At 34.8% G+C, this 12,424-nt stretch overlaps 1 protein-coding gene across 1 annotated transcript in view; it reads left to right on the top strand.

Annotated features, from left to right (window-relative positions):
- Nucleotides 1-12,424, top strand: part of KAPP (kinase associated protein phosphatase) — a 162,180-nt gene that overhangs the window by 25,522 nt on the left and 124,234 nt on the right. Inside the window, exons 2-6 of the mRNA XM_089831382.1 lie at nt 7,318-7,510; nt 7,686-7,861; nt 7,980-8,138; nt 9,023-9,181; nt 9,287-9,348. Coding sequence (XP_089687508.1) covers nt 7,318-7,510; nt 7,686-7,861; nt 7,980-8,138; nt 9,023-9,181; nt 9,287-9,348 — 749 coding nt within the window. The remainder of the gene's footprint in view (nt 1-7,317; nt 7,511-7,685; nt 7,862-7,979; nt 8,139-9,022; nt 9,182-9,286; nt 9,349-12,424) is intronic.

Below are 12,424 nucleotides of genomic sequence, written 5' to 3'. Positions count from 1 at the left end.
TAATATTTTTCCATTTCTATAAAACTAGCAAAATCAACTAAGCATGATATGACCATTTGCAACATTTCATGATTTTCAAACATATGATCCATCTAATCTTTACATTCAAACATAATTTCATACTCCTCAATAAAATAACCAACCAAGTACATGAATGTAAACGATCATCAAGCGTCATCAATAAGTTCTAACATCATAAATAATCATCGTAAAAATAAAGCATCCCATAATATCAAATAGTCTGAAAAACAATCCAAAATAGTTCCAACATATAACAAGGTCTCAAAATATAAAGTATTTGAAACGTAAATAAACTACTATGATGGGTTAGGTTGAGGCCTCACAAGCTGAAACAAATAAACCTTAAAACAAACTGGAGGTTGACTTCCAACCAGCAGAGGATGAAATTACGGAACACTCTCTTACTTGTATTGAGAGGTATTCTAAGCTCTTCATTGGTGAATTGTTGATTACCATTGACAAAACTAGTGAAGAGGTGAACCCCTTTGATGAATCTATAGCAGAAGAGCACATGACATCAGCTATAGAAACAATTAACTATGATGATTATATCGTTTCAATAGTTGAGGATAAATCAGAAAATGTGTTACGGGACAACCATTTCTCCCTATGTGAATTTGAACACAAACCTTTATGGCTGCAAGATTTGATGGACATGTTACTAGTCATGAAAGAAAGGCTTGTACAAGTGTTATCAAGGGTAGTTGACTCTCACAAATTCATTAAAGAACTTATTTGGGAACTCAAAATGATGAGAGACAACAAGTTTTCTTACGTGGAGTCACTAGTATGCTACTATAAACAATCAAAAAAGCATTTGAAATGATGAAATCAGATTACCTGCAGCTCTTAATCAATAGTTAATTTGCTATCAAATTTGGCGAAGACAAGGAAAAAGAGGCAGATGAACTTTGTCTTCAATGTAAGTCCCAAGGTTCGATTTTGAGTTCGACAACTATAAAGTTCAGATGAAGTTCGCGAGGTCCAAGAAATTCGAGATTAAATTCGCCTTATATAATTTTAAATGAAAAAAAAAAAAAAAAATTAATTAATAATAACAATTAAACATACCAAATACTAACATTTTACTGTCAAAATAAGTAAAATATACTTAGAATACTAAAGTTTTTCTAATAAAAAATATATTTATTATTTAAATTATTCTTGAAATAAACATAATTGTTATTTCATTTAAAATAATAAAAAATAATAAATTAATAAATAGTAATAAAAAAACATACCAATGTATTTTCAAAAAACTCTAATATAATAAATATACTTATTATTTTATATTTTAGGTAAACATACATATAATATAAACATAAATTATTGAAAACTAAAAATGAAATGAAAATTGTTGCCAACACTTGGTAATGGCCACAACAATCTTCTACATTGAGCAACATGAAGCGGGTGAAGCTAGGGAGAATGGGAGTGTGCAGGATTTCAATTGCAGAAGACTGTTACCCCTGCCTTTAGAGTCTAGATCATTTTCATAGTGATTATTTAACGGAGATCAAAGCACTGCTAGTAAGCCTTGAATGTCTACATATATGGTGGAGTCCAAAGTTGGTCATGCTTCCAACTTTGCATGACTAACTGCTCTCAGAGATTTGCAAGTGCGAGACTGTGAGAAAATTAAAGGTTTGAAACATTACATAGGATTGGAAAAATCGAGTGGAGACTAGCGGGGAGGTGGCTATAGAAAGTTTAGAGTAGATGCTGAATTTGAGATACTATATCTCGGAGCAAACAAGGGATCATCTATTATTTGTTACATTCAAATGATGAAGGTAATATAGGACTTTCTAAGAATAAAGTTGTTAATAATCTTCATGTTGTGAAATATTTGTGTCAATGTTGTGTAGAGGTGGCCAGATGATATAACAATGTGTATGCAAGCGACCAACAACGAAGATTGTAGATGCATATGATTTTAGATGGCAAATGCCTTCCAAAAAAACAAAGATATTTTTTGCAAATAAAGGTTCATTTATAAGTTTTTTTTGTCGAAAATTTGAAAAAACTCTATGATGAAATGTGTTTTCAGAATAATGACAACCAAACTACTGCTATATGAACTTTCTGCTGAATTTAAGCGAACGTTTTTCATGTGTTATAGGTTTGCCAAATTTCAAACATAAAGCCAAAAATTTGGCGAACCTTGTGACTAAGTCTTCAGCTATGTATGACACATTACTCCTTAAAGTAGGCTAAAATCAAACTCCTATTGCAGCCATTCACAAGGAACATGAAATTAAATATAAAACTATGGAGACAGTTGAACTCTTGAAGGGAAATACCATTTGTGAGCATGAAAATAAGTACAATGTTTCCACCATTCTACATCACGATGAGACACATTTTGCTAATGAAGACCATAGGGACCAGCAAGAAGTCAAACACATGAGTTCTGATTTTTTCAACAACAGTTACATGATTTCACCTTATCATGAGGTAGAAGATGAACCAAATGATTTTACTTCGAAAACAATTTGTAATGGTGATCATTTCATTGATAGAGACTATAATTTGAGTGATGATACTCATGGCAATGCTGAAAATTCAGAATTGGCCTTAATGTTTATTGAGGGTTTCTATAGATTATGTAGAGATTTATCACGGAGTCTTCATAGCATGGAAGCTATACATTTACTAGCTAGTGATTATAATTGTACACCTTCTTTAGCAATCAGTGGTTACCCTACTTGGAATATTAGAACATTTTTAGTTTGGACCTGGCCTACAGGGGTTAGCGAGTTGCAGGTAGATGAGTGGGGACGACACACGTTGTGATATACTTCATACGAGATGCTTTTCTTTCCAGTTCAGTGGCATATTAGTGGCATTGTTGACATTCTTGATTTGGATTTGAGTTATGCCAGCGACATCTTGAGATCTCATGAGTTGGTTTCCATGCATGCGGGAAATGTGTTTGGCATCGACTGGTTCAGTTGGCTGATTCAAGAGGTTGGTGGTTCACCGAGCATCTATTTTTACACACAAGATCTTGCAAACAAATTGTTTGGGATGTAGAAGTTAACGGGGTGGACACTATGCATTATGTGGGCTATGTTGAGTTGCTTCATTATTTGAGACTTGACTCGGTTGTGTTCAAAGTAGCGCAACAGGCTGGAGCAATAGTATCTCTCAGGATGACTTGGGACCCAGGGATCTTAATGATAGATGGGTCGCATTCTTATTTTTGGTACCACAACATGGCAGGTCATGACTTTAGAGTTACCAGTATGGGCCACAAAGATGCTAGCAGATGGATATGGGACCTTGTTATTGGTTATGGACTCATGATTGCTTGAGGGCAAGCGATCTCAAGGAGGGAGGACTATAATTGGGGACATTTAAACAAATTAAGCCAAATGCATAACATATTTTAAAAGTGAATTAGATGGAGCTTAATGCTGAATTATTAAAGTCAATTTAATATTATAAGAGAGGGTCAATAAGAGACAAAATGACAAGAACACAAGGAGACAGGGAAGGGAAGCCGAAGAGTCATTGTTTGAGCATTAAAAGAGGAAGTCTTATTCATTTCAGCTATGCTTGGTTTATTATCTTGGTTTTGGATTGTGAGTCTCTTGGAGAAATATTGGGAGAGATTACAGTTTTCTATTCAGACCTGAGGATGGAAACCTTCAGGCCTTTTCTGGTGGATTGGACACAGACCCTATTCATCTTTGCAGTGGATTAGAGAATGAGTTCACCTTGAGCTTACTGGTTCTTTCCTAGTGATTCCAATATGACTGTGATACTGTATTTAAGATTGGTTTTGGTGTTAAAGGTTATTGTATTGCTATTGTATAATGCAACAAATTTTTCTTAGGGACTTTATATGAATAATTGCTGGTTTTATTTGCATGAGTTATCTGTTGTGTCATTAAATTTATTTTTTAGATAAATTTGGGGGAATATCCATTCAGGATATTACATGGCATTCTTCTTGAACTGAAGTAACTCTTGGTTTTTAGGTTCAGTTTGATCTTGTCCTTTACAAGCTGAATTAGATCATTTTCCTCAAGTGCAAGGACACAAACTCTCTAGGAGGTGAAACTCAGTGCTCCTTCAATTTTGTCATCTACCTTGAGCCTTGTTACCATCTTGACTGAAATAATAGCAACATATTATCCTGATTGATTTACAATTAATCTGATCACAATTAGTATGAACTTGGCTCTGATATCATGGTAATCTTAGTGATCAGAACTAACAAAACTTAGATTATAAGAAAGATGTACACATACAATGCAAAGATACCCTGGGAAAAGCTCCGTCATGGAGAAAAATTCAACAATAAAATTCAGATCATATATTATTAATATCAGCAGTAGTACAATTACAAATTCCCCTACCTAGGGCACGAGAAAAGGACCTACTTATCTGATTGCAATTACTGATCTGAACCTTCGATCACCATAAGAGCAGATTATAATGATGTAGCTTTTCGAACAAGACTCAGAACTGATGATTGTAAAGTCCAGACCTTCAATGATTGATTCACTGATTATTCAGTAGAATATTAGCTCGCCGAACTTAGCAAAGGAATTCACTTGATTTAGTTTATGATGAAAGGCAACACAGTGCCTTATTTATATACCAATTACAAGCCTTGAGATCCTAGGTCGACCTTTTTGTATTTTGCCAGCAAAATGCAAATATAAATTAATTAATTACAAGTTACAATTGCCTTGATTGCCCAACAAGCTTAATTAGGGCCCAACCCAATTACATGGTATAATATAAGTTACCCTTATTTGAGGCCCAACCCAATTACAAGAGGTGATTGAATTATCATAATATGAGTTATATTTTAGTCGCTAAAGGCAATATTAAAATTTAATACGCTAGAATCCGATCTAGCTAGTTTCAATTGTAAAGAGGTAGATGTCCACGAAAATACACACAAGCACGCAACCCTTCAAATTTGCAAACGCACGACATCAACGGAAAGAGATTTTGCAATCTTCAACAAAATCTGCAAACAAAATTCCTAAAAACCTAGGGACCTTTTTTTCATAAAAAAATGATTAAAAATTTCTGGAAAAACATTTTGAGGAGGCTCAATTTTTTCATTAAAAAATTTGCCAAATTTTAAAAAGTGCCATTCGACCTACTTGGATACCATGCCCGGGTGATTGCATTATCCTATTCATGAATATACAAGGTATATATAGCAATTTGCATGGTGTTCTAAAAAGGAAAAAAAACTGTGTAAGTGAAGCTTCAAATTGAAGCTAAAAATGACAACAATGCCTTCTAATAAAAGGAGCCTAAAGAAATACACTAAATGACCATTATTAGAACAACTAAAAATAACAGACTAAATATAATTAAATATTCTAATATGTCTATTATGTATAGTGGACTGTCAACTTGTTCATTGATTGTTAATGAAATTTAATGTCATGAGCTGATTACTGTGAGAATCTCTCTTCATGTTCATTGTTTGAATTTGTGTTTTGATTTTAGTGCCATACTTTTAAAAAAATATAGGGGGCATTCTCACAACTCATAGCTAGAAATCACACCCTTTTTCATTTTCTTCCTTTTGTGATTGAGCATTATGAGTAGGTGAAACAACTAGCACAAGTGGAGTAAAGTTGCCAAAATTTGGCCATTTAGCAAGCCAACAGTTATGGGCCTAGGGATAGGTAGAATCCCGGGGAACAGGAGGTTGGGGTTGGGGGAAGAAGGGCTAAGGCCGCTTGTCAATAGGCCTATATGTAGTTTTTTGGTAGGGGGCTGAGAAGTGTGCAAGTTAGCATCGTTTTCTTTGTGGGAAATTTGGTAGTGTCTAGAGTTATTTCCACAAGAGGGAGAATGACCCATGGGAGGGATTGGAGTTGGTGGAACCCTAGCAACAAACAAGGGGCATTTGCCCCTATGATCAAGTAGCACTTGTAGGTGTGCTACTTCAAGTTCAACTTTATTAACTTGCACCTAAACTTTGAATTCTCCTCTATTATATTTTCAGCCAGTTTAAATTTTTGTGAAGTTGTCAGCTGGGCTACTTATTTTGGCCAATTCTTTTAGCTCAAAGTAGTGTGGCCACTTGTTTAAAATTTATTGTCTTCATTGTCTCAAATCTGCATGATCTTGAGTTCAGAATCAGGGCAAAATGGCTATTAAAAATTGCGCAATACATTTTGCTAGGTGTGGAAATATATTTGGAAAGTAGAACTTGCATGACATTGGTGATAAAAACTAAATTCCAGGCTTGAAGTCCATGGACGAATCTCACATTAAATTCATTTTTCTTATTATTTTTTCATGTCCTTAATGTTTGAATGTTTTTCCATAGTTTGATAGATTACTTTCATGACCAAACTATGCTTCCCCAAGTTTCAGGGATGGGGGATGGCAGGGGATGATGGGATGTGTTTCCGATACGGGGTACTTTTGGGCCATTCTTAGGGGATGATGTTGGAGGACTGTAAAACATAGGGAAGATTTAAAAAAAATAGAGAAAATTTCAAATATTCATATCATAAAACTGATAAAATAGTCATCATGGAGATTATAGATGCTAAATGCATAACATTAGACTTGAGTTGAGATTTCAGATGAAATTGGCAAATAAATTAATAAAATTTAAATGCCTTCATTGTTAATGAGGCATATATTTTATATAAAATTTATAACAACATGCTCTAAGGCTGCGAGTTTGAACTATAAAATGATAAAAAACATAGAATATGTATGGCTGCCCCTAATCTAAATTAGGCATTAGTAACATCAAGTTTATTCCTGCTTCCTTTTTCATCTTATATTTTCTGTCATGAATATTTACTGTATGGGCAGGGGAGAATAGATTCCCTAGACGGATCTTTTTCAGGCAATCCTAGCTAGTAGTTTACAAGAAAAAACATAAGCAGATGACGACAAGATATATAAGTCACTTGAGGAAAATTCCTTTAGCCAGTCTTGACCCTGATATTTGTTCCTATTGTAATAAAATTAGCAGTTTTTGGCTTAGCTGCACATAGTTTTACTATTAGATTCACTAGTGTTGACTTGGGATGAATATTATGCTATAATGAAATTTAGAGCCTGCACATAAATCACATATTTAGGCTAATATGTTGTATATTGGACACAATTTTTGCCACGTCTTATGACATGTAGATATGTTTGGAGATTTTGCTGCCTTTGTCCAAGAAGATTTTGCTGCCTTCTAAATGAGTGAATGGATGTCTCGTTATTTCATTTTTTTGGATGTCATATTATTTCTGTTTGCTGCATTTCATTTTGAATTAAAATGGAAATTTTCTGCCTTGGCAGGTTGACGATGTTACGGAATTCCTAATTCCAGAGGACTCATCTGCTGGACAAAGTCAAAGGTCGGCAACAGTAGCTAGGTGGAATGCTGATGGAGGCATTGATGTTTCAAATGAAGATCGTTTGAATTCTTCTGTTGTTTTGACTGAGGAACACATCATACCAGTCTCTCAAGTGGAGGATATTCCCTCTCAATGTTTGTCCTTTTGTTTTTGTGAGCTGTATTTTATTCATTTAACTGCTGTTGTCATTGGATACTATAGGATATGAGCTTGTAAATAGTGTACAGTAGAATCAAAGATCTTACCATTTATAATTAGTTGTTCTATTTGAATTTTCAATTCTGAGTTCTAGTTATGTTGGAGTTGCAGGCAGCACATTGACTCTGGAAGTTATATCTGGACCTTCTTCAGGAGTTCATATTTCACAAGAACCAGAAGGAATGTGCAACCTTTCTTTGCGAATTGGAAGAGTACCTCAAAATGATTTAGTGGTGAATGATCCTGAGGTTTCAGGGAAGCATGCTCTTGTAAATTGGAACTCAAAGGTAAGCTCAGCTGTATGACAATTATTTTAGATTTCCTTCTAAATACTGATTTGATCAGAATAGTGTTCCTGTTCTTCCTTCTTGTTATATATCAATTGTACTTACCCTCTACTGGCAGAATTCTAAATGGGAGTTAGTTGATCTGGGTAGTTTGAACGGCACACTTTTGAATTCCCAACCAGTTTCCTCCCAAGATTCTAATTCAAGACAGAGGAGTAGTCCGGTGCAGCTTGCTAGTGGAGATATCGTAACTCTTGGTTTAACTTCAAAAGTTTTAGTAAGTATCCATCAGTGCTTTGAAATAAAACTTCAAGAGACCATGGTCAAAGTTTGAGTAATTTATGTAGCAGGATTAAGTTACAAAAAATAAAGTGTAATATAGGTCAACTGACATTTAAGTTGAATTCAAATTTTTATGTGACTGGGAAACAGATTGTAAAGCTAATCTTAATCCTTTCATGGATGGTTGCAATAAGAGCGGAATGTGCACTAATTACAATTTAAGCTTTTCATTTCAGTGGTAAATCCTGTTGAGGACTTTGTGTCTTTTAATTTCATTTTGGACTTGAATTATCTTTTGTAACTAGGAATCACCTGTTTGCTTAAGTCATATCTTATAACAAGTGTTAATGGCTGTAGTCTCATGCTTAACTTTTGGTTCATTGGACAACCTTTTGTGCTCACGTTTGCCATTTGGATAGATTTATATATGTGACAATCTTGAATGCAAATGTAATCTAGACGGCAATTTTGTGTCAGAAAATTCTAAATTTTATATCACTATTGAGTTTTTGTTTTGGATATAACATTCATATACATAAGCCACTTCTCAATCTTTATTTCATAGTCATCCTAGTTCATGAATTATACAAGGCTTATCCATCCCTAGGGGATTGGAAGTTATAAATTAATGTGTGCGTGATTGCCATTCTCTAGGTCCTTAAAACATTTCACACTGCAAGTGTGTGTTGCTAATTAAGGATAAGCCCCACACTACTCGATTTTTAACACCATCTCCCATTGGAGGTTGCACGAAATTCAAGTTATTGTTTTTGCTAGTGCTACCAACAAAGAGTTGTATTTGCATTATAAGATTTGTATTTCAATGCCTTAGAGCTGATATCTTATATTTCATAACTAAAACGTTTGCATGCGTTGCAGGTAAAAATAGTGGATCATAATGACTCAAAAATTTCAGTCCATTCTGTTCCTTTTGGAGTTGGTGTTGCTTCAAATCCAATGACCATGCGCAAAGGAGGAAGAGAGCTTCCAATGGAAGATGTATGCTACTGTGAATGGCCTCTTCGTGGGATTTCACAGGTTTGATTTAATTTTCCAGCAAAATTGTTAACATCCTTTTAGGGCTGATTATTTTTCATGAAATTCTATTCTCCGTTTCCATAACTAAAGCCATTTGTAATGCAGTTTGGAGTCTTTTGTATATTTGATGGACATGGCGGGGCCGCTGCAGCTAAGGCTGCAAGCAAGTTAGTTAGCTTTACTTATCTTGTACGTTTTTAGGTTTCATTATTATAATTATAAAAATAGAAAGCTGTATAAGAGCCTGCTAACTTTTTCAAGACCAAGTCATGCTTGCAGGTTTGGTCTTTATTTTTCTGGTTGTGTTCAATGATGTTTCTCTTTCTATTTATAATATATATTTAAATTTGTGTTGATGTATTTTCCCAACTTCAATTCTTCCTCTGTCAGTATGTATTATGTTGATACTTCCTTCCTGAGGATTTTTACCCATTACTTGTTTTGCAATCCAAGTTATGCTGCTTATTTCTGGATAACTGTATTTTTAAGGTGAAATTTGAACTTTATATTTTCTATCCAGCTAACATTTGTGCATCGTTCGTACCAATTCACTCTGTGGTTTACAAATGATCTGCACACTCCAATTATTGCTTGTTAGACGTAGGTTTCTGTCAGGTCTTATAGCCAAAAAAACATTTCAAGGAAACACCTGAAACTGATGGCAAACTCTTTTCAGATCAGTTGTTTGTGTTGTATGAAAATACAGTATATTTAATGTCTCAACATATGTAGTGTATGCTTAACTAAATTTAGTATGGTTAGTGCCATAGTTTGCAAACTCTGTGAGCACTCTTTGAGTCGCTGCATGCTCTCTTTTTATTGCTGGGTGATTTTTTACAGATGCAGGAAGCATGCGGGTAAAATGCCAGTCTGGGTAAATGCTGGTTAAAACACATATTACACACTATAAAACCATGCATTTTCTCATTAGAGCTGTCATTTATTTTATTTTACCAATTTGTATTACTTTGTAAGTGGCCATGATTTTGTCAAGTATTTGCCGAGTCAGCGATTTTGGGCTTGCCAAGTGCTCTCTCAGTCTGATTCTGGGAGCTATGGTTGGTGCATTGTTTGTTATTAGTTCAATCTAAACATTCCTCGGTTGACCAAGCTGTCAGCATTATATAAAACTGCATGAACTATACCTCGTTTGATATGACTGGATGAACTCTACCTAGTCTAACACATGCCATATTATATCTGTAAATGTCCAGTTATGTCAAATTTGTGTGCAATCCTTATTTATGATCTTTTCTTTATGTAAATTCATATTGTGTTCTTATTTGTTATAGCATGTGTAGTACCGTGTTTGTATCAGATGGGTTGGCTAGAACTTTCAATTGATGGTAAGCATTGCCAACAACTTACTAGACTAAAATATAGGTTGAAAGTCAGTGCCCTAGCTGGATAAAGAGCAAAATGCAGCTAGTTGGAATAAAAAGTGAAATGACTTCCAACTTTCTTTTGGATGTCTTTATGAGAGAACTGAGGAGAAAAGTTAGAGAAAATCCATGATGTATGTACATTATCTGTTACAGTAGCCAATAGCAAACACAGCTGACCAGTTGATGTACTATCTGTGAAAACGCTTGGGAGATTATTATATTATTCTTAAAGACATCCATGCTGTGAGAGATGAACAAAGTTATACAACAGCTTTTTACAAATTTAGGAGAGACATTGTTTGGAAAGTGGACATTTTTTGCACCAATCTGGTTGAAAGAATTGACGCCCTTGGTTATGAATACTTGCAGATGATGAAAAATGAGAACTAAGAAGATTGATTTAGTTGGTTTGCTAAGTGACTGAAGGCAATTGCAAGTAGTCAACAATCTTTCAATAAAATAATCAATAATAATTCCAAACTTAAAGCTGGAGTTGGAGAGGGGTCAAAGACTCAAAACTATTAAATGAAGGTGCAAACTTAAATGATCAAGTTTAGTTCCTAGGTTTTGCAGACGTCAATGATGTAGAGTAAGTCTCCCATTGGCAAGAGTGAGATGCCTGTCTCAAGATCCTGTCGCATCCGACCTGGAATATTTAACCAAGTTCCTCACAAATAATTTTCAGAATTATAGAACCACAAATGCATGCACAGTTTGACATTTAAACCAGCAAATAAACACCAAATATTTCTAGATTTAAAATAAACAAAAGTTATTGTACAACAATGATCAATAATACAATAGCAATCACCAAATACTTTGTTTTGCAACTCTTGCTCTCTCATCCTGATGATGAATCACGTAGTGTGATTCGAAATGTTGATGGTAAAAATTTAACACAATCTAATCCAAAAGCAATTGCCAACAATTATAATGGATTGTGGAAATCTGATTTCTTTGAATCACCAAATATCCAATCTTAATAGAGTAACAATAGTCAGATTGGAAAGACCTGTAAGTACAGCGTGAACTTAGTCTCAAATCCACCACCAAGTTGAACTGGTTTTGCGTCCAGTTCACCAAAAAGGGGAGTGAAGTTTTCTGTCCTCAGGAACCTGAATAGAAGCTGAAGCTTCCTCATAGAGAAGTCAATAATCAAATCAAATATCCAACATAATCTGAAATGAACTAGCTTCCTTCTTTCAATGCTCAAGTTTGTGACTCTTAAGTTTCCTTTACCTGTCTTTTGTCTTCTTCCTCCTTGTCACCTTGTCACCTTTTCACCTTTATAATATTAAAATGACACTTTAAAATAAATTGCTTTCAGCTCCCTAACAAGTCATTGTAATATTTTGGAGTTGGCTTGCAATTTTTCCTAATGTCCCAAAAAGGGGACATTACAGTCCTCCCTCAATGAGATCGCTTGTCCTCAAGAAATCAATACCAGGATCCCATATAAATTTGGTTGTAGCTCTTAAGCCCAAATTGTGAGATAAAATCCTGTCAAGCTGTGAAGCAAGGAGTCCAAGTGCAACTCATCCATCCATAGGATCATTGGATCCTAAGTCAACCTGAAAAATACTGCTGCACCTATCAGTTGTGTGACTCTGAACATGACTGCATCCAATCTCAAACAGTGCAGTGACTTGTCATAAACCACAAAATGCAAAGCATACATCCTGACAACCTTTGGATCCCAGACCAGCCTATTAAATCGATCCTAATAGGGGAAATAGATGTGCAGACAATTCATCACTTCCCTGTATCAGCCAACTGAACAAGTAGATCATGAGGAACAATTCATAAGACCTCCATATGTTGTTGTAATCCGGATCAACAATGAAAATGATAACATTGT

The sequence above is a fragment of the Cupressus sempervirens genome, chromosome 5 (genome assembly GCF_028749045.1).
Source record: "Cupressus sempervirens isolate cs-2001-9-10 chromosome 5, ASM2874904v1, whole genome shotgun sequence".
Taxonomy (NCBI): Eukaryota; Viridiplantae; Streptophyta; class Pinopsida; order Cupressales; family Cupressaceae; genus Cupressus; species Cupressus sempervirens.
This window is presented reverse-complemented; position numbering and strand designations above follow the sequence as displayed.